The 26,731-nt window shown below is 38.2% G+C and overlaps 2 protein-coding genes across 4 annotated transcripts in view; one reads left to right on the top strand and one right to left on the bottom strand.

Annotated features, from left to right (window-relative positions):
• The window catches only part of LOC123316607 (tight junction protein ZO-1), a 36,270-nt gene extending 10,298 nt beyond the window's left edge, over positions 1 to 25,972 (bottom strand). For 2 of the 3 annotated variants that reach the window (XM_044902775.1, XM_044902776.1), the window contains exons 1-9: positions 9,946 to 10,311; positions 5,020 to 5,183; positions 4,411 to 4,652; positions 4,054 to 4,344; positions 2,493 to 2,774; positions 2,145 to 2,214; positions 1,904 to 2,054; positions 627 to 1,245; positions 341 to 563 (exon numbers count right to left, since the gene is read on the bottom strand). In XM_044902775.1, coding sequence (XP_044758710.1) covers positions 341 to 563; positions 627 to 1,245; positions 1,904 to 2,054; positions 2,145 to 2,214; positions 2,493 to 2,774; positions 4,054 to 4,344; positions 4,411 to 4,652; positions 5,020 to 5,183; positions 9,946 to 9,978 — 2,075 coding nt within the window. In that variant the 5' untranslated portion in view covers positions 9,979 to 10,311. Of the gene's footprint in view, positions 1 to 340; positions 564 to 626; positions 1,246 to 1,903; positions 2,055 to 2,144; positions 2,215 to 2,492; positions 2,775 to 4,053; positions 4,345 to 4,410; positions 4,653 to 5,019; positions 5,184 to 9,945; positions 10,312 to 25,823 lie in introns of those variants that run through there. The other variant, XM_044902774.1, reaches the window with a different exon arrangement.
• On the top strand, positions 13,421 to 19,516 carry LOC123316609 (heat shock protein 68-like). Its single transcript, XM_044902781.1, has 6 exons — positions 13,421 to 13,738; positions 15,974 to 16,174; positions 16,877 to 17,251; positions 17,675 to 18,129; positions 18,676 to 18,923; positions 19,030 to 19,516. Exons 1-6 carry the CDS (start codon positions 13,444 to 13,446, stop codon positions 19,358 to 19,360), a joined length of 1,905 nt encoding a protein of 634 aa, XP_044758716.1. The 5' UTR covers positions 13,421 to 13,443; the 3' UTR covers positions 19,361 to 19,516.
• Positions 25,973 to 26,731: the final 759 nt, after the last annotated feature.

Below are 26,731 nucleotides of genomic sequence, written 5' to 3'. Positions count from 1 at the left end.
ATAATTCAAGAAAGAAAATGGGCAAAAAATTAACAATCATCACGAAAAATGAAAGCGAAAAGAAAAAATAACTAACAACAAAAGTGAATAAGCATATAACAAAAACCCTCACGATGTATAAAACTGAAAACAAATTACAATTACCGAAAGATTTGCACAACCTTCTTGAAAAAAAAAATCTACATTTCCCCACAGCCTACGTCGTTATCACTTATTACGATCCTAGTCCAAATCGGAATGATCGTGCCCTTCTATAACCTCGCCTCGAATTAACCGTCGCGTAGATTTCATTTCCTGCCTAAATTCGTATTTATTCAACCTGTCATGTAAAATTACTCACTTTGGTAATCCCTGTCGCAACTGCTTTATGACTAATTTGGTTTCAGCCTTGAAGAAAACAACGATTGGATACATCTGTGCGTAATTTAATCTTTCGACGGCGTTTGGCGTTATGTCCAACAGGGCATGCTTCCCCGTCGATATTATTTCCCTGATGGCCGACAGTCTGATTATGTTTGAGGAATTTTTCTGGGATTTGTGATCCTCAACGTTGGTATCTTGTTCTGGGAAGAAGAGCATTTCGTTAGTTAACAGATGTGGTTTCAAAAAATTGTCAGAACACTCACGTGGAGAAACGAATTTGTCCGGAAAATCTTTCAAGAGTTTCTCCCTGGCAACGTCGGCGATAGGTCCGAACATTATCACAGGTCTGGTGTAACCGGGATGTTTCAAGAGTACCCTCTCGTAGGCTGGGAATTTGGAAACTGTATCTGAAAATAGTATGTCGTCCCAGTGTTCTTTGCCCAGACTCTTCGATCTCCTATTCGAGCTTCTTCTCCGTTTGAAGAAGCTGCCTCTGGATTCGTTCGTCGACATCTCCTTCTTTGTGGCATTGAACTGCGCCGTTGCCAGTTCCTCAGCTCTGGATTTGTTCGGTATTATCCCTTTTTGTACTTCCTGATTGTTTCTACCTATTTTGAAGACTTGCCAGCAGCCGACAACGCCGTTGTATAAAGTATCTATCACGTGGAAAATATCCCCGCTCCTGAACGACATCTCTCCTTTGGCGGGATCATCGTAATGATAATGTGTCTTTATATAGAAACTATCGCCCTTTTGAGAGGCCACGATATTGTCATATTCCTCTTTACAAAATTGCACTATTAACTCTATCCTATCTTGGAGACTCAACAAGAAAAGCACTGCCTCTTCTCTCGTCACTCCAGTCATGTCCATGTCATTGACCTGTAAATCGCCAAGTAAAAAAATTAAACTATTGTACGTTTGATTTTGAGCAATAAGTAACTAACTGTTAAAGGGGACAATGATAGACCCCTGAAGGGCGCCTTGGATTTTAAATTCGAAAGAAACTCATCTTTATAAATGAAAATGAAGCTCTTTTCTGAGTTGTCGTCGCATCAAGTAAAAACGGCTGAACGGATTTCTTTGAAACCTTCCTCTTGCTTTGTAGAAAGTTTTAACGGAAGAAAAATCGAAAAAGTTGATTGGGAAAGACGAAGAATTGAGAACACTAAACAATATTTAAATTTCGAGCGCAAGTGTTTGTACCTGGAATTTCGAGAATCACTGTTTTTAACAAGGTCATTTGTATGTAGCCTATTCCTGTGTTGACAAACTCTCGATTTTATTTGTTTACGTTGTTAATAAAGAGGTACTGCAATGAAAAAGTCGATGATCACTTAAAATAAAAAAAATTATTGCTATAAATATGCCCTCAATAAATTTTTCCAATAAAAAGTTCAAAATAACAACTGTTTTCCCTTCTAATACTTTATCAGTCATTTTACGTTCGATTTTTTAGTTGCCACATGTCAAAAAATGACAACTTTCAATTTGACAACTGCCAAAATATTAATTCATTCACTCTATGAAATGTAGCTACCTTAAGGATTTTGTCCCCGGGCTGCAAACCTTGTAGAGATGCCGGACTGCCAGGTTGCACAGCAGTTACAAAAATACCAACTGCATTTCCACCCGTCAGTCTGATTCCCACCGAACCCTCCTTGTGGAATGTGATAAACCTGGCATCTGGACTGAAAAACATTATATATTGACACAAACACAAAATTGACATTTCAAATATAAAATACAACTTGGAAATCTTCTGTGGTTACTGAACTTACATGGGTTGTTTTATTTTTTGGATGATGGGGTCACTGTCGTACATTTGTCTTCTATTACCACCATAATAATCTGAAAAGAGATCAAACTATAAAAAATCGATATCGGGAGTAGTGTATATCATAGAAAAATCCTCAGAAATATCATAACAAGTAACTGATAGATAACTTTTGGTGGCTGATTCATATTGACGGTAGTTCTATTATGATTTAGTTCCAATGTCCGGTCCAGTAGTTCTAAGCACTCGTAGTTGATTTGATTTGTAGTTGCAACATCCAAAATTTCACATTGCCGTTTCAATGAAACTAATATACTATTAGGATTTCCTTTTTTATTGACTGCAGCCTTACCTTCATTCCGAGGGGGAGGCGGTCTCGGGGGTTCTTCTCTCATTTTCGATCGTCCATAGCTCCTGTTCTCCAGATGGTTCAGGTTCTGCTCCGTCAGCGGACCTCTCGATCTGTCCCTGGGTGCTAGGTTGCTCTTGTCGTCCAACAGAGAATTCGATGCGCTGTTGTTCTGCTCGAGTTTGTCCTCATAACCCGCAGGATTTATGTTGGGGTTTCTCGTGGGAGGTTGCACGTACAGGTTCTGATTCGAGTAGCTTTGACTAGAGGTGAGGAAGTCATCTCCTGGAAATGGGAAGGTCAGATTCGGAATATTTGGATGATATGTACAGGGTGTCCCAAATTGGACGTCCAGTGAGGGAATCTCGGAAACTAGAAGAGCTAGAGCAAAACCGGTGACAAGTTTCCAAGCTCTTTCTCAGAGAAAAAAAAGAATGGTAAAAACCGTAGGCGTTTTTGAGTTACTAACAAGATTAAGACGATGTCTTTGAAGTTACTGATCTGAAACTGTAACTCTTTCTACCGGCATTTTTATACGTAGAATCTACTGGCCAACAACCAAAGTTTGCTTAGTCATTAATTTTTTAGCTCATTAGTGGATTCTACGTAGAGAAGTTCAAACTACAAATCTGTAACTTCAAAGTCAAAAAAATTATATGTTGTTTCTCAAGCATCAATAACATTTCTCAAGAGTGTGGTAGTGTAGCCTTCAACGGTAGTAGGTATAGTCCACTTCTTTGAAAGGTTATATATGCTGAGGAATGAGTAGGATAGTTAGGTACGAACTTGTTAACGTTCTTCATTATTAGTTATGGCAAAATTATATATCATAAACATTGGTTGTTTGGAATGAATGTTTTCTTCCTTATTATGAAGTGAAAGTTAGAACGAAAGATACTGTACACCTGTTGACATTCTGCGAATTCCTACGAATATTGGAGTTCAACATAATTTCCTAATTAGCAACGTACACACGCATTCACTCAACTAATGATTCGGAATGTATCGAGTAGAAATAAAGTAAGGAGTAGGAACATTCGATTCGCATTGCAATTATTTCAACGCCTATACGCTTGAGCGTTCTTGGAATTATATATTCGCCTTTTTATATTTGTTTTATCAATGTTACAAATCTGCCTGTTCGCGAGTAGATTTAAAACTCATATCAGATCAATTTGTTACTGAAGAACTTTTGTATTTGCTCGATTTGACTTGACACAGTTGGATACATTGACTCGCAAAATCAGCAAATCACTCGTGATTTATGAGCCATTATTCACAGATGGTCCTTCGAACTTCATGGTTACAATCAGAGACCTCTATGGTCATAAACACAGGAAACTGTTTGCATAGGACTAGAATCTGGACATTGAGAAATTGGTACATTGTAAAATGTCAGCAGGTGCCAAATTTTGGTCAAAGTATAGTATTCAACTAGCATATTATGGCCATTATTATACACTTGGATGGTTCATGATACTCGATTTCATCTCGTTTGGTGAACGTCATTATGATATGCTGACAATGTATTCGAATTCCCTGAAAATTGTTAAACTGCTCTTACCTTTATAGAAATTGTTCACGGCCCCAGTAGTACTGATTGAACTTTGAGCTTGATGTATGCCATTGATCGTTTGACCAAAATCTCTGACCACTGTTATGTGTATCTTATCCTTACTGCCGTCCAAAATTTTTTTGGCTTCCTTGAGACTCATCAGATCATGGCAGTTGGTGTTGTTCAACTTCGTGACAAAATCGCCTTCCGTTAAAACTTGATTGGTGTTGAGCAGTTGTTCCCTGGCTTTTGCTGATATTTCTTTTATGAATAATTTGCACCCTAAGACTATACCGAAATCTGGAATGAAGCAGGAAGAACACTTCTTAGTTATCGAATATTTAGGTGACGGTATTTGAAATTTACCTTCTTTTTTCGAGTTTTTCGTAAGGGTTACTTTGGCTGGGAGTCCGTTTAATCCGTTAGGGGAGGGTCCCATATAGGACGCGCTTAAGGCACTAAGACTATGTTGATGGTTATGTTGTGGCACTCTTCTTTTTATCACTAAACTAACTGTATCACCCGAGTCACGCAGTACTTGTACTGCAGTTTGATAGTCAACATTCTGCAACGATATACCGTTTACAGATATTATCCTATCGTTTACCCTGAAAAGAAAAATCAATATACTTATGTACCTACTGTACTTCTCTTTAAACCAAATATCTATTCAGATTCATAAACTGAAGCAAATATACAAGGTGCATAATTGCGAAAAAACTTAAGGACTAGGTTAATTTAGATCATTGAGGAACTGTACTTGAGCAGAGGTAAGTAAAAAAAAATATATAGAAGATCGTATGTCACGAATATATCGTGGAAGCATAATTTCTGTTGAACATTTCCATTTCAATCAGACTTTGCTCGTTCATATAAAATGAAATTGTCCAACAGCTAATACTTAAGTGTAAATAAGCCGAATCAAAAGAAAAAAGGATATTCTGAGTGTTGGAAATGGTAGAGCTATTAACGTACTGTAAAATCCTTTCTGCGGGGCCTGATGCCAAAACGTCGCTAACTGCTATACTTGGATCTCCTGATGCAAAATGTGGATTGTCCCTGCCTCCTGAAACAGCGATGCCAAAGCCATATCCAGGAACACGTGTCACGTTTATTTGTTTGTATTCCCATCCTCTATCCTGTAAAAAAAATCGATATTCAAATACATAACTGGGAAAAAATGCCTATCCTAACTACTGAATCATTTTTTCGTTTTTTCTTCAGAATCTTATTAAGTAAAACAAGTTTTTACTGATTTTGCCCCAAAGCTTCGAAACACTTTGATGAAGAATATCGTATCCCATAATTTATTTTGTACAGGGAGAGTGAAACTGTATATCTTGGGTATTAGCTGTTTAGTGCAGAAATACTTGAACCTGCCATTTTTATTTCAAACTATCAATTGGTTGAGTCAGTAGACGTTTTTTGCTACTCCCCATGTATTTCATGAACTCAAAACAAACACAAAACAATATTTTATGCATTATATATCCCTTCAGACATGATATTCATTTTTGAGACAACTCAGCTCATCAAGATGAAAAAAGAAAAGTAAAAATAGAAGAAGATACTAAAATACACAAACAAATCAAAACAAAGATATACAAAATATAGTTTCTGAATGTTTTATTCGTCTTTTTTCGGATATGTCTAGGGGAAGAAGCATCTCAATTTTGTTCACATCGAACTGTCATAATTTCCTGCATCTCCTTCGTTTCCAAGGTACCAGTAATGACGCACCAAATCCAACCATGCTGTATACCGACTGCAATTAGACGAGATATGGATAGAAACAAAAGACGATCGTCATACCCTCGGTGACCTTCAAGACTAGCATCACTGTCAGATGCTCGAGTTACATCGATTTCAACAGTTCAGCCTTGAGGACTAACCCATCATCGCATCCCAGCATCGCCCCAGCGATCTTAATTTATTGACCACTCGTGAATAATCGTGGCTACACCTCTTTCAATTGATGTTTCTAGGTACCCACTAACTGCATGGTTAGCAATTAATCGCCCACGTCAAGATTTTATGGTTTTCCATTCAACTGAGCTTTTCCTCGCACTGTGAGTGATGATCTTTGGAGTGCGTTCACAAAAGTGATCGAATGTTATCAGATCACCCCAAAATTTCACATGTTACAACAATATTTGACGTTGGTAGTAAGGGCAAGAGGCAAATCTCACAGTTTACAGTACAGGGTATCTCAAATTGCTTTATTAAGGTTGTTTCTGGTACTATACTGATGGTAAATGAAGTCCACCTGTTCCATACCTTGCAGCAAGTGGTTCCCCCACGTTTCTCTCACACAAATATGAATTATTTTCGAAATGTCAAAGTCACAAACAGTTTCAGGTGAATGCGGTCAACGTAATAAGCCATGTATACGTAGCTTAGGTATACTTCGATATCGATAGACGATAGAGCAATCATCGGCGATTCCATTTTATAGGGAACAACAGAAATAATTCTGTTCGCAGCTGCACGACTATTTTTCTGGCTGGTGTCCCATTTCTTGATGTCCTATTGGGATCAACGAACGTTATACGACAGAAATAGAATAGAGGCAGAGAGTTTTCAATGATTTCCACCTGTTATAGAGCCTATAGAGGCATTATTCAGATATACACACCACTTTTTATGGGATATAAAGGGACATTTAATTAGGATACCTTTATGGTCCAACTCTTTTCTTAATTCGAATATAAGGGACAAAGACCTTTGGCAGTCTGAATGGAATAGGTGCACTATTTTCAACAAAGAATTAGTAACTGATCCTTCGAATAGAGTTCCTGGTTTTGATCTTCCCAGGAAAATATGGTGTATTCTGAATCGTATAAGGACAGGTCACAGACGTTGCAATAGTATGTTTTTCAGGTGGAATTCAGTTGAAAGCCCTAGTTGTGAATGCGGGGAACCATGGTAAAGGAAAAAAGTGTTTCTTTTTACCTCAAGAATCTACTGTTAAATTATTTGTACGTGTATACTTATAATAATCCATTCGACAGGAATAACAAAACCCCCAAAAATGGGCAGAAATTCGAAGAAAAATCAACCAAAAAGAATGCCGACATGACCCTAATCCCAAATAAAAAGCTGGAGTGCTTCCTGTGCTGTCAAACATTCTTCAGAACGAAGATGTTCCCATGAAATCCACATGCGGCGCGCTTATTTTCATAGACAGCGATAACGCTTAATAGAAAGAAATATAAGGCCCTCCGAACATTCTATTAATACGTGGACAGCTAGGCAATTGAATTAGATTGGACAGCGTTTAATGATCCTATGGACGAAAACAAAAGTGAATACACTTCCTGTTTTCATGGGAACGGTTAACAATGCTGCTTGTTGTACCACAGACATCAGCGCTGATATTTATCGGCTAATTGCCACCTCTTTGATGTAGAAGAAAAATTCGAAGATTGTGCGGATGTGTGTGTCTATATAGCATATTAATTTGTTTCTAGTTGTCGAAATTATTCATAATGGAACTGTTGTCTCTAACCATACCTGATGTGCTAGGACATTTCGAAGGTCGGAAGACTCTAAAAACGACTTTTTTAAAGGGCTTGTCCTTCTTTACGCCGAGCAATGCAGAGAGACGTGCAACATCACAGATTGAAGAACAATCCATTCAGTGATTTCGAAATAGCAATACCAAGAAGGGTTGAATACAATCCACAGGGTAAATGCCCATTCCCTTATTGCAAAACCGATTTGCAGAAATGGTCAATGTCATGCGGTTCCTCGAGCATATTTAGGACGGTACAAGATGGAGGACTTCTGCACTTTTCAATCAAGCATTATGCTCTAGTAGTTATGATTTTCAACCACTTTCGTCGAAGCATTCCTGCACACAGCCTAAGCAACTCTGGAATGTAATAATTTCAGGGAATAAAATCGTCAACTGATAAATATATAATAATTTAAAGCACACTTCTTCTACCAGCACAGCGTGAAATACTTTATGGGTTGCGGTTAATATTTGTAACTGCATGACAGTTGAACGTAAGAGGGCTATTAACTTAAGTTAACTTGTGAATATTCCCCGTCATAGTCAGATGAATCTTCGAAAAAGCACATTGTTAATTTTACAACATTGACCCTCCCTTTTTATTGCATTGGGTTGGAAGAACAGTTACCTGAAGGTCATTTATGTCTAGTCATATTTTGTCCGTTGGCGACTGTATGACTTTCGTTTACCATAAAGAATTGTTGCTGCGACAATTCATAAAATTGACGGATGAGATGTTGAGGAAACAGGTGGTAGAACCAAGAATTTTTGTTTTTGAATCTTTGAGTTTTCCATGCATGCAAATGAATTGTAAAGATATGGAGCTGATATTCAAGTACAATCAGAAGAACAAAATCGATGTATTGAGTTGTTCGCGATGCATTTAAATGTACATATGAATAAATCACCATAAGAATACAACATGAAACAACAACGAAATACGCAGCTTATTTTTCTTTTTAATTACAATGCATAATTTCCTTTAAAAATTGGTTATCTCGGCTTTTAAAGAGAATTACTTTAAAAAACTATTAACTTTTATTGTCTTCGATAGAAATAAATCTAGATAGTCACTGTCATATGAAAATCATGTGAAATGAGGCGAAATTCTCAGCTGTACAAGGTGTCCTAACTTGATTTTGGCTGTTTCTGGTACTTCTAGACTAGATAGGTGAAAAAGTCGAAAGGAGCAGATTTCTTTGTTTCTTACCATTTATGAATGAAGGGACAAACTTATAAGATTGGGTAGCGTCTTTTCGGTTAGTTTAACAATTAATTCCTGTTGAGTTTGCCGTGACCAGAGCGTTTGAATTGACAGGAAAAATTAACGAATTCAGGAGAGTAAAAGCGCGTTTTTTTATGTCCCTTATACTTTCTAGTGTCCTGTACATGTGTTTCACTTTGTGCATGTGTAATTTTTTTCCTGGATACGTGGGATATTGGCATATAAGATATGTCATGGAACAAGGTTGTTTACAAATCAAACGGCGACACGGATCTCATTCATTTATTTTGTTTTTTCATAGGGTGACTTGGGACAATGCCGAATAGATACAAGCGGCGCATTGGCAGCAGGAAATATGCAGATTTTTCGCAGGATATTGTTATTTACGTTATTTCGACAAAGAAGTCACCAAAGAATGAAAGAAATCAAAGTTCCCTTGTTCTGTTTAGTTTTTTTACATTTGAGTTGTAATATATTTACTTTCGCTGTAATAGGGGTTTATCATTTAATTTCCTTACCGAATTTCAACTATATAATCACAAATTCTAATTTTTCAGAACTATACACCGTCCCAAGTCACCTGTTTCATTTGAGAGTTGAGAAATCAACAGATTTTAACTTGTGTCCCAAGCCTCCCAAATCGGTGGGTGACCTGGGACAAGTATATTTTATTTTTTTCAAAATTTATATCCAAATTCTGAAGCATGGTATATATCCCAATCAATAGTCTGAGTCATTGAGCATATTCGAACCTCTTTTCCAGATAAAAATAGGTCGAAAATAAGTTATGGCACATTTTCCAAATCGATAAAATATCAAAATTTGGTTATATCTTCAAGACAGATGAAGATATCGTGAAGCGGTTTCCACTAATGGAATTTTCACGAAAAGGAGCCAAGGACTCCTTTCAACTTTTTCCCCTATCTGGTCTAGAAGTACCAGGAACAGCCAAAATCAAGCATCTTCTGATACCATGTGTATTCTCCAGTATTTTTTTCAATATTCAAAGGTGAAAGCGATATCTCACTGTTTTTGTTTAATATTATAGTGTCCTGAAGCGGAATAGAAAGGGCAAAATGAATCCTCATGGTTAATAGGAACTGTTGATCAACCCTTGGCCAGAAGACTGATCAAAAACCAGAAAGACCAAGACGCTTACCTCACTCGTCATATTATTGGCCACACTGTCCATGGTTAATCCAAAAATCCACACAGCCAGATAGCACCCAAACGAACACTATGCACTTTTACTCAACCAACAACGAGTAAACAACATTTAAAAGATTTCAAACATATTTCAACTGGGAACGTTGAATGGAGAACGCCGAAGAACGGGTTCGGAGGAGTCGTCTTCGATTTGCACTTAACGCCCGATCAAACTTATCGACCGACGGCCAGAAAAGGTCGTTTAGGCAAATTTTGTGCACGAAATCTTTTAAAAGGCACAAAAGAATCTGGGATGGCGTGCCGCCTCGGACGTGCTCGGCTCTCTATCTTCGGCGACCGAGAGTTGAAACTGTACAGTGTTGAATTCCGAAAGTCAGCCGCAACGTCTCCGTCTCTGTCACAACGGCTTAAGTCGTTTTCTCTCCTTTTCTGACATCAGAATTTCTTACCTATTCGGTACGCTGCCTAACAAAAACTCCGCGGTTCGTAATAGCGATGGCGAATTGAAATGCTCCTACATAAACTGCGCGCAACTAAATAGGCATGGGCTTTTCACGTATAGGCCAGTAGCGTTAGACTTTAAAATCGACCAATTATGAAAAAAATGATGGAATGGCTTCAGATATGTCCCAGTACCATTGAGTTCTTTTCCAAGTTCTTCTATAGTTCAATGCCCAATACGAATATCCTAGATTTTCCCTCTCGGCGCAGTTGTCTATAAGTAGAAAGGGGCTAAAATATGCCTCCTAAAGGGGTGTTTTCGCGGTTTTTCGATCATATCTCCTGTAGGACAGAAAATTTCGAAAAAACGCTCGATATAAGTTTTGTAGAGCATTAAATTTTGCGTCGAATGAGATCAGGTGCATGTATTTCGGACTAACCGTTTCTGTTATACAGGTTCTCAAAGTTGACCAATTTTACACAATAATGCAAAAAGTTTAATTTTACACAAGTTTTGTGGAGATATCTTCCAAAATAACCTATTGATGATGAAAGTGATTTCCATAAAAGTAATTGAGGATTGAATTTTGCGTTAAATGAGATCAGATGCATGTATTTCGGGCTAACCGTTTCTCTTATAAAGTTTCTCAAAGTTGACCTATTTTACACAATAATGCAAAAAGTTTAATTTTACACAAGTTTTGTGGAAATATCTTTCAAAATAACCTATTAATGATAAAAGTGATCCCCATCAAAGTGGTTGAGCATTTAATTTTGCGTCGAATGAGATCAGATGCATGTATTTTGGACTAACCGTTTCTGTTATACAGGTTCTCAAAGTTGACCAATTTTACACAATAATGAAAAATGTTCAATTTTACACAAGTTTTGTGGAAATATCTTCCAAAATAACCTATTAATGATAATAGTGATCTCCATCAAAGTGATTGAGCATTAAATTTTGCGTCGAATGAGATCAGATGCGTGTATTTTGGACTAACCGTTTCTGTTATACAGGTTCTCAAAGTTGACTAATTTTACACAATAATGAAAAATGTTCAATTTTACACAAGTTTTGTGGAAATATCTTCCAAAATAACCTATTAATGATAAAAGTGATCCCCATCAAAGTGGTTGAGCATTTAATTTTGCGTCGAATGAGATCAGATGTATGTACTTTGGACTAACCGTTTCTGTTATACAGGTTCTCAAAGTTGACCAATTTCACAGAATAATGAAAAATATTCAATTCAACACAAGTTTTGTAGAAAGATCTTCCAAAATAACCTCTCAATGATAAAAGTGATCTCCATCGAAGTGATTGAGCATTAAATTCTCTGTTGAATGTCGAGAAAAAAGTTTTTTTTCATCATCATCCATTTCAAAACAGATTTCGAAGTTAAGTCACTTTCCAACATACATGAAAAATTGAGCTGTGATATTTAAATTATCGAAACTCACATATCACAAGGTTAAAACTTTGGAGATATACCTAAGATATTCATATTGGGACATATCTTTGGTTACAATTTTTTTTTAATCGATATGAAATCTTCGATTCATATCTGCAGATGAGTGTTCTTAGCGGTTACTTGGGGCCTGAATACTGATGGAAATACTTGGTTATTGTTCAACACAAATAGGCCAGCTTATAGATTAGCTTCATTTAAATGTATTGATATTTTTACTGACCTTTGCGTTTACCTTATTACTAGATTGCATGTTTTCGTGAGTGTTTTACCTTGACAAGATTTAAGGGAGAAATAAACAGGGTCAACTCAAAAATCAACAAAACTTCGCTTTTAATCTGTATTCTTGTCCTTCATTGATCATCTCACAATATTGTCCATTATGTCGAATTCTAGTAAATCGAAAAAATTGAAATTCAACTTCAAAAACTCATTCTTGTTTTTTTTTATTTAAACATATTTCGCACAGCCAGAAATATATGGAAAATTGAATGATTTTGAACGAAGATCATGGACCTCATAATATACATACAGAGAAATGATGAGATTAACTAAAAAAGAATTTTTATTTGAAAACTTGTTGGTTATAGGGTTGTAAAAATGCAAAGCCATGAAGAAGCAGCCTCTCCTTTTATACTATAAATCATATCGATAACTGAACTTATTTACTATGTGGTAAGTAAGTCATACTTTGCTTATAGGGAATCATATCAGCCAAATGGGCTGGATGCTGGATGCTCTCTAAATTGCTCCTCCCCTGTATACTCCAATAAATGTACTTAATGAATTCAGCATCCTTCTATTCAAAACATTTCGACACCCCTTATTCCATAATTGAAAGATAATGAACGTGTGAAAGTAAGAACTAAAGGATGAGGGTTGGATGATGACTACACGTCCAATTACTGTACATTGCACCCTCACCCACATTTTGCACTTACCATCAGTCAGTTGCATAATCAATTTTGAAGTCTGCTTCTTCTAGTCATATCATCATGAGAAACTAAAAGAAGCTTCAAATGAATTGGTCATGAAACAGGAAATGTTCGACTCTGAATACTAATTTTCTGATATATTCTACAGATGGCACTATATATGCCATTATTAAATATGTAATGCTATCCTGCGAAGCTATGAGATGAGCCAGGAGCTTTTGCAATCTTGTTTGAATTTACCAGAGAGCTCACCCAGAGATGTTCTGAACTGCACAGCTCCTTGACTCGCTGGGGGAAATAAAACACCAAATTTCACTCCCCATGTCTGTAAATCATGCCTCAAATCGCAAAGATCATCTTATTGAAGATATTGAAGATTTCAAGTACCTAACATGCCAATATTTTGGTGGAATCACTTCTTAAACGCACCTGGTATACAGATCGCGAAACGATTATTCTCCGGAAAATTCAGGATCGATAAAATGCATCGGGAAACCTTGAAACTTCCCATTTACAACCGACCATTCCCAAACGACAATACGCAAAAGTAGGCTCGTTGCCCTACGGTCATTTGACTGTTCCAAATATCAAAATACTCCCCCAAACGTCAAAAATCCGCGAAAAATATCAGTTTTCGACAGAAAAATGTCCCGTGCACCCGCAATTGGAATAGATCTGGGCACCACGTACTCCTGCGTGGGCGTCTGGCAGCAGGGTAAGGTGGAGATCATCGCCAACGATCAGGGAAACAGGACCACGCCCAGCTACGTGGCCTTCACCGACTCCGAGAGGCTCATCGGCGATGCTGCGAAGATGCAAGTGGCCATGAATCCCAGCAACACCGTGTTCGACGCCAAGAGGTTGATAGGGAGGAAATTCGACGACCCAAAGGTCCAGCAGGATATGAAACACTGGCCCTTCAAGGTGGTCAATTCCAACGGTGAGTAGGTGCCATCTGGAGAAGGTGCTCTTGGTGCTACATGATTTCCAATAGAAACCTTGGGGAATTATTAAAGCCTACTCCTGGAATTTCTTCAGCTTACGTAGTTTCCAGAAAAACAGCAAAAAATTTGTTCCGACAAACATTCCTCCAGCTATTGGCTCAAGTCTATTCTTACTGAAGCTTCAAAATTGGAGAATAAAACGCCAGAAAAATCACTGAATTATACACTGCTCAGAAATTGATAGGACTCACTGACCTTTCATCAATTCATCTCACAAATACACTGCGCAAAAAAATTAACGCACATTCTGAAAATCTCAATTTTAATGAAAGTTAACTCTACATTGACTTTATAACTTATTTTTGATGTTCTCTCGGGAAGGTTTTGAACCAAACAAGACACATTAAATGGAAGAAAAATTCAGGATTTCACCGAATCTTATGTGAAAGAAGAGAAATGAACAATTTTCAAAATATTATACTAAAATGCTGATAAGTGATTTAATACTTGGTATTTCCACCCTTTGCGTTAATTACAGCTCGGCAACGACGGTTCATACTCAAAATGAGTGATCTTAAAATGTTCTGATCTTATCCTTCCCAGATTTCTCCGAGTTGGATTCCTAAGTCATTCAGAGTAGCTGGATGATTTTCTGAACTTCTCAGACTTCTATTGAGGTTGTCCCAAAACTGCTCAATCGGATTGAGATCTGGACTTCTTGCTAGCCATTCCATTCGGGAGACTTCAACCTGTTCAAGGTACTCCTGAACGATGCGCGCACGATGGGGTCTGGCATTATCGTCCATAAAAATGAAATTTTCACCAATGTATGGGGCAAATGGCACTACATGCTCTTCGAGAATGTTCCTTATATACTTATCAGCATTCATAGCTCCATTATCAACGACCACTAGGTCTGTGCGAGCAGTCAAAGATATTCCACCCCATACCATAATCGATCCTCCCCCGAAATCAGTAGTATTCAGGAAATTGCACTGAGCATATCTTTCATGTGGAAGTCTGTATACAAGGGAACGTCGATCACAATGGTAGAGGCAGAATCTAGACTCATCTGTGAAGAGAACTCTTTCCCAATCGGCCTCTTCCCAATGGATATGCTCTATGCTCTCTCGCAAAATCCAAACGCGCCCTTCGATGTGCTGGGGTAAGAGCTGGGCCTCTTGCCGCGACACGAGGTCTTAAATCATATTCTCTGAGGCGATTTCTTATTGTCTGAGTGCTAATTTGCACCTCATGAGTGTGCTCAAGCTGAATTCGAAGGAGGCGAGCGGTTGCAAACCGTTGTCTCAACGAAGAAACTCTCGAGTAACGTTCTTGAATGGCAGTTGTTACCCGTGGTCTACCCTGTCCTGGTCTTGGGACATTCATACCTGTCTCCCTGAATCGCTGCAACATTCTGGACACACTTGTATTGGAAACTCCAAACCTTTCTGCAATTCTTGTGTATGTCCACCCTTCTTCTCGCATAAATATCGCTTGGGCACATTCCTCTTGGGTCAAATTGCGTGTTTCGCGTTGCATAGCGATCGAGTGTAGAAAACCAAACGAAAGAAAAACTATTGATCACTAGAATTGATCGAGAACAACTGATTTTCGAATGGAGCCAATACATTCAAAATCTGATAATATCATCTTTTTTTATTCCTGCTGGGAAAAAACATCTGTATTGAAGAAAACCGTTGAAAGTGGATAACATATGCATGCATAATTCTGATGAAACTAATTATCATTGAACATCTTCAGTTGTAGAATAAATTTGTGCTTTATTTTTTTGCGCAGTGTATTATTGTTTCCTTCAGAAAAGAAGAGAAGGAAAGAATGAATAGTTTCATAGCAAAAATTCAATTGAAAATAAGAGAAATTCTAGGTTTAAACAATAGAGAAAGTCTGGTTGAAGCTGGTATTTGGATGGTCCCTCACGAACTCATATCAGGCATTCGTCTTTTCGAGGCATACTTTCGATGAGGCAATGCATGAAATTTTGATTTTTGGGACATTTTGCTTAATTTGTCTCAGCAATTGAACCTCCTTCTAGCTCGATTCTAATGCTTTACTCTTGAATAAATAAACAAGAAAGCCAAGATCCACCACTGAATAAATACTACTGTCCAAAGGCCATGATTCTGGCGTACGAATCTCAATAAACTATTCAAATAGTTCCTGTACGTGCTGTCCGCGGGGCAATATTATCAAAATGACTCAATTTCCAGGAAAACCCAAGCTCCAGGTCCAATTCAAGGGCGAGACTAAAACTTTCACCCCCGAAGAGATAAGTTCGATGGTGTTGACCAAAATGAAGCAGACTTCCGAAGCTTTTCTGGGCAGATCAGTCAAGGATGCTGTGATTACGGTACCTGCCTACTTCAACGACTCCCAGCGTCAAGCCACAAAGGATGCTGGGACGATAGCAGGTAAGCCATCGACTTATCGACATTCCTCGAATGGGACGCTGTTTTTAGGAATCCGTTGAAATGGGACCTCTTTGTTCGATAAGGAATGTTACAGAGTGAGACAATAATATAGTAATCGTGGGGTGGAAATACGACGAACACGTGGAAATAACAGAGGGATCTTTAGAAATATTCCCTGAACTTGTTGAAAATCATTCGAAAGCTCTAAATGTCTTAGATTTTAAGATAATCAGACTCAAACTCAACGAAATTTTATCGAGAAATTTGAAATTAAAAAAGAACTATATTCTTCGCCTACAATTTTTACGAATTTTTGGGAAAAAAATTAATTTTAAGACACTGTGTCTCGGAAATATAAGGACTTAGGAGCAGTATTTACATTTCCAGGAAATTTTTTCTCATCTCCTCAATTTCATTACTACCGTGTACCCTATTTGTTTGTTACCTACTCCTGGATCTCTGGAACACTCTGTATTCCATAAAGTCCAGCTTTTATCAGATAATTCTCACCTCACGCACATCCCTGCCTTAAACCTACCCCGAACATAAGAACCAGGTGGATTTTCCTGAGTGTTAAACAGACGGAGACGCCATCTATCATCGGGGGGACGCAGATACGCAGACAAAACGAAAATCGAAGTGTTTTTGACACATTTAAAAGATTCCCTTGCCTATTCTTCTCCTAACCGCTCTTTTCCAAAGGTATCAACGTCCTGAGGATCATAAACGAACCAACCGCCGCCGCCCTGGCCTACGGCCTGGACAAGAACCTCACCGGGGAACGCAAAGTCCTGATCTTCGACCTCGGCGGTGGTACGTTCGACGTGTCCATCCTGACCATAGACGAAGGTTCCCTTTTCGAGGTCAAGGCCACGGCAGGCGACACCCATCTGGGAGGAGAAGACTTCGACAATAGACTCGTGAACTATTTCGCCGACGAGTTCAAGAGGAAGTACAACAAGGACCTGAGGTCCAACCCTAGGGCCTTGAGGAGGCTCAGAACTGCAGCCGAAAGGGCCAAGAGAACTCTGAGTTCCAGCACAGAGGCCAGTCTGGAGATCGACGCTCTTTACGAAGGTAAAAAAGGATTTTTTCCTCGGTTAACCGATAGGTAGCAGGGTTTTCTGGTATATATTTCAGTTTTTGGTCTTCTCGTGAACCAGCAGACGCTGCTACAACCTGATTTAAAAGTTACTGCACAATCCTAATAGTAAACATAAGAACTTTCGAGCAAATCTTCTGAAAGACAATTCTACATAGGGAATATAAGCTTAACGTAGGTCAGCAATCACTTCTCCCAAAAACATCTGGTATCCTCCACTTCTAAGATACTCCTGGAGTTCAAGCAGCTTGATATAACCTTCCACAAAGCTTTGCCAGAATTATATCGACATGGCAAACCCCTGATGCTAAATTTCAATCTCAGTTTTAGTGAAAACATGTATAATTGAATATAAGAACATTCTCGTACCAATTGATATCATATCGTTAACCGATCAGGAATCGACTTCTACACCAAGATCTCCAGAGCGAGGTTCGAAGAACTGAACGCCGACCTATTCAGGAGCACCTTGCAACCGGTGGAGAAGGCCCTCAACGACGCCAAGATGGACAAGGGTTCTATAAACGACGTGGTGCTGGTGGGCGGTTCCATCAGGATACCCAAGATACAGAGCCTGCTCCAGAACTACTTCAACGGGAAGACGCTGAACCTGAGCATCAATCCTGACGAGGCTGTAGCCTACGGAGCGGCCATCCAAGCCGCCATACTCAGCGGAGACACGAGCCCCAAGATACAGGACGTGCTTTTGGTGGACGTCACACCTCTATCACTCGGGATCGAAACGGCTGGAGGTGTCATGTCCAAGATAATAGAGAGGAACGCGAGGATACCCTGCAAGCAGTCCCAGACCTTCACCACGTACTCGGACAACCAGCCTGCTGTTACAATCCAGGTAAATATGCATTTTGTTTGGTCCCAGCAATGAAGAAAGCCAGAATCCGATGTGGACGATGGAAGCAAGGGGTGCATTGCTTCTTGTATCAAAATTATCAATAGGACAACAATATTTTCGGGGTTATCTCTTATGGTGGTATTAAATGGCTTTCTTAAGACCTTGAGACCTTAAAAAGTCTGACGTAGGTTGGCTTTTTTCTCACATTTCAACTTGGTTCTCGGTCAAGAGTTAACCACATTTCTTGCCATGATTCTTGGGTCTCAGTTCTTCTAGAAACATGTCCAAAGGCTCTAGATGAGTTGTGTTCTTGGTCTTGAGATCTTAGGACTAAGTTCTAAGTCTAAAGACTTGGGACCAATTTCACCACAGATGAAAACCGAGATTAGACGTACCTAGTGTCGAGGAAAGTAACTCTCCGATTCAAGTCGATGACGCATCTTTACTTCAGCTATACTGGAGGGTCTTTATGTTATGTGGTCCCTTTAAACTCCTTTCTTGACTCCATAAACCAAGTGGATGTTGATGTTTGTTTGATTTTTCCAGATTTACGAAGGGGAACGAGCCATGACCAAGGACAACAATCTGTTGGGAAATTTCGACCTGACGGGGATACCTCCAGCACCGAGGGGCGTGCCTAAGATCGACGTCACCTTCGACATAGACGCCAACGGCATCCTGAACGTCTCCGCTCTGGAGAACAGCACTGGACGATCCAAAAACATCACCATTAAGAACGACAAGGGTCGGCTATCTCAGAAAGAGATCGAGAGGATGCTTGGCGAAGCGGAAAAGTAAGGGTGTTGTATGGTTGTTAGTTTTTGGGAACGAGAAGGCAGACAGATCTTCAGCCAGCCTCTTGTTTTGGTTAAAGACGCTGATGACGCTCTTCATTTGCAGATACAAGGAGGAGGACGATCGGCAAAGGGAGAGGATCGTGTGCAAGAACAAACTGGAAACCTACGTCTTCGGGTTGAAACAGACAGCGGAGGAAAACGGCGAGAAGATGAGCGACTCCGACAAGAAGAAAGTGATGAGGGAATGCGAGGACTGCATCAAGTGGCTGGACAAGAATCAGCTGGCCGAGAAAGACGAGTTCGAGCACAAGCTGAAGGAGCTGACCAAGATATGCAGCCCCATAATGACGAAGCTGCACAAGGGTTCTTCGGGACACGGCGCCGGCGAGAGGAACAAGGGTGGGAACGGTCCCACCATCGAGGAAGTCGATTAAAATTCCGTTTACTAAGATTCTGAGCGTTTTTCCTTCAATATTTTATTGTTACGCACTTGGCCTTTCGCAGAAAGTAGGAGCTGTCTTGTAGGTCCGATGTTTGTCAACTTCGCATTGAAACTCTGTAGTCGAATATATTTCCTCTTGATGAACTTATTTACTTCAGTGATATAGCTGATGATTCGATAAAGAATTGAACTGCAGAAACCACTTCAAAGTGAACTGGAAAATGAAAAATGGAAAAAAAATATTCGATTTTTTCCTAAACAATGTCGGATATCCGAAAGTTTGGTAAGCATATATCGGTTTTCGAACACGCTGAATCTATTGCAAGCATTTCCAAAGGCCTATGTCCCTTCGTTTAGATTTTCATCTTCAAAATAGCATTTTTCAAAAATTGCAATTTTCAATCTGCGATATCTCCTGTTATATTCGTCTGATCGAATTGGGATTTCCGGTTATATATTCAGCGTTGCCTAGGCTTCCACCCTAGCATAAAAACTCGATTTCGAAAATCTCGATTTTTTGGGTCAAAAATGAGCAAGGGGTTAGACCCCCCTAAAATGACATATTTGCTAGTCTGTCTAAAAATCAGGGTGTTCTATTACTATCTTAGGATATGGAGTACATAGAACTTGTTTTGAAGATCCTAGAATACCAAACCGTTGATGATTCGATGGAGAATTGTACTCTGGAGAGCACTTCGAAGTCAACTCGAAAATGAAAACTGGAAAAACAAAAAAAAATATTTTCTCCTAAACAGGGCCAGATATTTGAAATTTTGGTATGGAAATATAGGTTTTCGAACACGCTGAATCTATTGCAAGCATTTTCAAAGGCCTATGTCCCTTCGTTTAGATTTTCATCTTCAAAATGGCATTTTTCAAAAATTGCAATTTTCAATCTGCGATATCTCCTGTTATATTCGTCTGATCGAATTGGGATTTCCGATTATATAATCAGCGTTGCCTAGGCTTCCACCCTAGTACAAAAACTCGATTTCGAAAATATCGATTTTTTGGGTCAAAAATGAGCAAGGGGTTAGACCCCCCAAAAATGACCTATTTGCTCCTCTGCGTGAAAATCAGGGTGTCCTACTACTTTCTTAGGATATGGAGTGTATAATACTTACTTCGTTGAATCCACCAAACCAAACAGTTGATGATTCAATAGAGAATTGCAGTCCAGAGAGCTCCTCGAAGTCAACTCGAAAATGAAAAGTGGAAAAACAAAAAAAATTATTTTCTCCTAAACAGGGCCAGATATTTGAAATTTTGGTATGGAAATATAGGTTTTCGAACACGCTGAATCTATTGCGAGCAATTTCTAAAGCCTATCTCCCTTCGTTTAGATTTTCATCTTGGAAATGGCATTTTTCAAAAATCGCAATTTTCAATCTGCGATATCTCCTGTTATATTCGTCTGATCCAATTGGGATTTCCGGTTTCGTAATCAGCAATGCCAAGGCTTCCACCCTAGCATGAAAACTCGATTTCGAAAATCTCGATTTTTTGGGTCAAAAATGAGCAAGGGGTTAGACCCCCCTAAAATGACCTATTTGCTACTCTGTCTGAAAATCAGAATGTTCTATCACTGTCTTAGGATATGGAGTGCATAGTATCTGTTTTGAAGATTCTAGAAAACCAAACAGTTGATGATTCAATAGAGAATTGCACTCCAGAGAGCTCTTCGAAGTCAACTCGAAAATGAAAAGTGTAAAAACAAAAAAAGTTATTTTCTCCTAAACATGGCCAGATATTTGAAATTTTGGTATGGAAATATAGGTTTTCGAACACGCTGAATCTATTGCGAGCAATTTCTAAAGCCTATCTCCCTTCGTTTAGATTTTCATCTTGGAAATGGCAATTTTTCAAAAATCGCAATTTTCAATCTGCGATATCTCCTGTTATATTCGTCTGATCCAATTGGGATTTCCGGTTTCGTAATCAGCGTTGCCAAGGCTTCCACCCTAGCATGAAAACTCGATTTCGAAAATCTCGATTTTTTGGGTCAAAAATGAGCAAGGGGTTAGACCCCCCTAAAATGACCTATTTGCTACTCTGTCTGAAAATCAGAATGTTCTATCACTGTCTTAGGATATGGAGTGCATAGAATTTGTTTTGAGGATTCTAGAAAACCAAGCAGATGATGATTGGATAGAGAATTGTACTCTACAGAGCTCTTCGAAGTCAACTCGAAAATGAAAAGTGGAAAAACAAAAAAAGTTATTTTCTCCTAAACAGGGCCAGATATTTGAAATTTTGGTATGGAAATATAGGTTTTCGAACACGCTGAATCTATTGCGAACAATTCCGAAAGCCTATCTCCCTTCGTTCAGATTTTCATCTTGGAAATGGCAATTTTTCAAAAATCGCAATTTTCAATCTGCGATATCTCCTGTTATATTCGTCTGATCCAATTGGGATTTCCAGTTTTATAATCAGCATTGCCAAGGCTTCCACCCTAGCATAAAAACTCGATTTCGAAAATCTCGATTTTTTGGGTCAAAAATGAGCAAGGGGTTAGACCCCCCTAAAATGACCTATTTGCTACTCTGTCTGCAAATCAGAATGTTCTATCACTGTCTTAGGATATGGAGTGCATAGAATTTGTTTTGAGGATTCTAGAAAACCAAACAGATGATGATTGGATAGAGAATTGTACTCTACAGAGCTCTTCGAAGTCAACTCGAAAATGAAAAGTGGAAAAACAAAAAAAGTTATTTTCTCCTAAACAGGGCCAGATATTTGAAATTTTGGTATGGAAATATAGGTTTTCGAACACGCTGAATCTATTGCGAACAATTCCGAAAGCCTATCTCCCTTCGTTCAGATTTTCATCTTGGAAATGGCAATTTTTCAAAAATCGCAATTTTCAATCTGCGATATCTCCTGTTATATTCGTCTGATCCAATTGGGATTTCCAGTTTTATAATCAGCATTGCCAAGGCTTCCACCCTAGCATAAAAACTCGATTTCGAAAATCTCGATTTTTTGGGTCAAAAATGAGCAAGGGGTTAGACCCCCCTAAAATGACCTATTTGCTACTCTGTCTGCAAATCAGAATGTTCTATCACTGTCTTAGGATATGGAGTGCATAGAATTTGTTTTGAGGATTCTAGAAAACCAAACAGATGATGATTGGATAGAGAATTGTACTCTACAGAGCTCTTCGAAGTCAACTCGAAAATGAAAAGTGGAAAAACAAAAAAAGTTATTTTCTCCTAAACAGGGCCAGATATTTGAAATTTTGGTATGGAAATATAGGTTTTCGAACACGCTCAATCTATTGCGAGCAATTTCTAAAGCCTATCTCAGTTCGTTTAGATTTTCATCTTGGAAATGGCAATTTTTCAAAAATCGCAATTTTCAATCTGCGATATCTCCTGTTATATTCGTCTGATCCAATTGGGATTTCCGGTTTCGTAATCAGCGTTGCCAAGGCTTCCACCCTAGCATGAAAACTCGATTTCGAAAATCTCGATTTTTTGGGTCAAAAATGAGCAAGGGGTTAGACCCCCCTAAAATGGCCTATTTGCTACTCTGTCTGAAAATGAGAATGTTCTATCACTGTCTTAGGATATGGAGTGCATAGAATTTGTTTTGAGGATTCTAGAAAACCAAACAGGTGATGATTCGATAGAGAATTGTACTGTACAGAGCTCTTCGAAGTCAACTCGAAAATGAAAAGTGGCAAAACAAAAAAAGTTATTTTCTCCTAAACATGGCCAGATATTTGGAATTTTGGTATGGAAATATAGGTTTTCGAACACGCTGAATCTATTGCGAGCAATTTCGAAAGCCTATCTCCCTTCGTTCAGATTTTCATCTTGAAAATGGCAATTTTTCAAAAATCGGAATTTTCAATCTGCGATATCTCCTGTTATATTCGTGTGATCCAATTGGGATTTCCAGTTTTATAATCAGCATTGCCAAGGCTTCCACCCTAGCATAATAACTCGATTTCGAAAATCTCGATTTTTTGGGTCAAAAATGAGCAAGGGGTTAGACCCCCCTAAAATGACCTATTTGCTACTCTGTCTGAAAATCAGAATGTTCTATCACTGTCTTAGAATATGGAGTGCATAGAATTTGTTTTGAGGATTCTAGAAAACCAAACAGTTGATGATTCGATAGAGAATTGTACTCTACAGAGCTCTTCGAAGTCAACTCGAAAATGAAAAGTGGAAAAACAAAAAAAGTTATTTTCTCCTAAACATGGCCAGATATTTGAAATTTTGGTATGGAAATATAGGTTTTCGAACACGCTGAATCTATTGCGAGCACTTTCGAAAGCCTATCTCCCTTCGTTTAGATTTTCATCTTGAAAATGGCAATTTTTCAAAAATCGCAATTTTCAATCTGCGATATCTCCTGTTATATTCGTGTGATCCAATTGGGATTTCCAGTTTTATAATCAGCTTTGCCAAGGCTTCCACCCTAGCATAATAACTCGATTTCGAAAATCTCGATTTTTTGGGTCAAAAATGAGCAAGGGGTTAGACCCCCCTAAAATGACCTATTTGCTACTCTGTCTGAAAATCAGAATGTTCTATCACTGTCTTAGAATATGGAGTGCATAGAATTTGTTTTGAGGATTCTAGAAAACCAAACAGTTGATGATTCGATAGAGAATTGTACTGTACAGAGCTCTTCGAAGTCAACTCGAAAATGAAAAGTGGAAAAACAAAAAAAGTTATTTTCTCCTAAACATGGCCAGATATTTGAAATTTTGGTATGGAAATATAGGTTTTAGAACACGCTGAATCTATTGCGAGCAATTTCGAAAGCCTATCTCCCTTCGTTTAGATTTTCATCCTGAAAATGGCAATTTTTCAAAAATCGCAATTTTCAATCTGCGATATCTCCTGTTATATTCGTCTGATCCAATTGGGATTTCCAGTTATATAATTAGCATTGCCAAGGCTTCCACACTACCATAGTAACTCGATTTCGAAAATCTCGATTTCTTGGGTCAAAAATGAGCAAGGGGTTAGACCCCCCTAAAATGACCTATTTGCTACTCTGTCTGAAAATCAGAATGTTCTATCACTGTCTTAGGATATGGAGTGCATAGAATTTGTTTTGAGGATTCTAGAAAACCAAACAGTTGATGATTCGATAGAGAATTGTACTCTACAGAGCACTTCGAAGTCAACTCGAAAATGAAAAGTGGAAAAACAAAAAAAGTTATTTTCTCCTAAACATGGCCAGATATTTGAAATTTTGGTATGGAAATATAGGTTTTCGAACACGCTGAATCTATTGCGAGCAATTTCGAAAGCCTATCTCCCTTCGTTCAGATTTTCATTTTGGAAATGGCAATTTTTCAAAAATCGCAATTTTCATTCTGCGATATCTCCTGTTATATTCGTCTGATCCAATTGGGATTTCCAGTTTTATAATCAGCATTGCCAAGGCTTCCACCCTAGCATAATAACTCGATTTCGAAAATCTCGATTTTTTGGGTCAAAAATGAGCAAGGGGTTAGACCCCCCTAAAATGACCTATTTGCTACTCTGTCTGAAAATCAGAATGTTCTATCACTGTCTTAGGATATAGAGTGCATAGAATTTGTTTTGAGGATTCTAGAAAACCAAACAGTTGATGATTGGATAGAGAATTGTACTCTACAGAGCTCTTCGAAGTCAACTCGAAAATGAAAAGTGGAAAAACAAAAAAAGTTATTTTCTCCTAAACATGGCCAGATATTTGAAATTTTGGTATGGAAATATAGGTTTTCAAACACGCTGAATCTATTGCGAGCAATTTCGAAAGCCTATCTCCCTTCGTTTAGATTTTCATTTTGGAAATGGCAATTTTTCAAAAATCGCAATTTTCATTCTGCGATATCTCCTGTTATATTCGTCTGATCCAATTGGGATTTCCAGTTTTATAATCAGCATTGCCAAGGCTTCCACCCTAGCATAATAACTCGATTTCGAAAATCTCGATTTTTTGGGTCAAAAATGAGCAAGGGTTTAGACCCCCCTAAAATGACCTATTTGCTACTCTGTCTGAAAATCAGAATGTTCTATCACTGTCTTAGGATATGGAGTGCATAGAATTTGTTTTGAGGATTCTAGAAAACCAAACAGTTGATGATTGGATAGAGAATTGTACTCTACAGAGCTCTTCGAAGTCAACTCGAAAATGAAAAGTGGAAAAACAAAAAAAGTTATTTTCTCCTAAACAGGGCCAGATATTTGAAATTTTGGTATGAAAATATAGGTTTTCGAACACGCTGAATCTATTGCGAGCAATTTCGAAAACCTATCTCCCTTCGTTACATTTTCATCTTGGAAATGGCATTTTCCAAAAAGTGTAAATTTCACTTGAGAATTCGTCAAGACCGAACGGTGGTGTCGGCAAGGATAAAATTCTCAGATTTGAAACTAGACGAGTGAAGGAGGCGTTTCGAAAATCATAAATACTCAAAATAGTCATTAAAGGATTAAACTCACTTTTTTAACATGCCTAACTCTCGTTTTCCGATTATTAGTAGAATCGGTTCTGCCTTTCCTACTTTTACCCTTCAATTTCCTGCCACTCATGGTTTTACCGAGAAGCTTTTATTCACATCGGAACTGACACAATGATCCACTTCGTCCGATAAAATGACCGACTTTTATTCATTAGGGTAATACGATATATTTTCATCAGACGCCTATAATGACAGCTTGCGAAATGGAATTGAATTCAATTCGATTTGATGTAACATAAATTTGCAGACATTGTATGTACTTTTCAACATACATATCTTTCTGAATGTTCAACAGAATGAAAAAATTTTAATTTTTGACGAGAATTAATTACATTTGCAGCATGCAGAAATGATAATTTTGACCTCAAGAATCCACAGTTCAAATATTTGTACGAGTCAAAGACTCCCCTTGTACAATACTTAATTTAAAAGACTGGTATATGAAGATAATACAAGCAAATCAGCATTTTCTGAGTCTAAATGAAATTCAAGACGGTCTGACGATACTTGAGTAGTACCTATCTACGAAGATATATTGATATCTACTTAGCCTAGACCAGTTACATGCATAAAAAAAATTTGCGTTACCATATCAACAAACAATAACTTATTAGAAATGTCAGTGTGATGTTTGAGGTAAAAAAAGTGAACCAGAGTTACGCAATAAATTAAAAGAAAGAAGATGTCCACCGAAATTGTGAAAATCGAAAAATTGGAGTATCGAGCCATCATCAAGTACCTGTATTTTTCAATATATCCATGCTTAACAAAACAAAATTCCGAACACACTCGAAACTGAAAACAGTGAAGTAGATAAGCAAATGATTGATCAAGTGATTGTTCGTCATGTTTCAAGTAAAAATAGAGTCAAAGATTTTTGTTCCTCCC

The sequence above is a fragment of the Coccinella septempunctata genome, chromosome 7 (genome assembly GCF_907165205.1).
Source record: "Coccinella septempunctata chromosome 7, icCocSept1.1, whole genome shotgun sequence".
In the NCBI taxonomy this organism is placed as follows: Eukaryota; Metazoa; Arthropoda; class Insecta; order Coleoptera; family Coccinellidae; genus Coccinella; species Coccinella septempunctata.
This window is presented reverse-complemented; position numbering and strand designations above follow the sequence as displayed.

Bases quoted from the DNA above. Each gene is read 5' to 3' on its own strand.
- LOC123316609 (XM_044902781.1), top strand. From the start codon at position 13,444: ATGTCCCGTGCACCCGCAATTGGAATAGATCTGGGCACCACGTACTCC. The intron at 17,252-17,674 runs GTAAAAAAGGAT...TTAACCGATCAG, and splicing joins GATCGACGCTCTTTACGAAG to GAATCGACTTCTACACCAAG. The intron at 18,130-18,675 runs GTAAATATGCAT...TGATTTTTCCAG, and splicing joins AGCCTGCTGTTACAATCCAG to ATTTACGAAGGGGAACGAGC.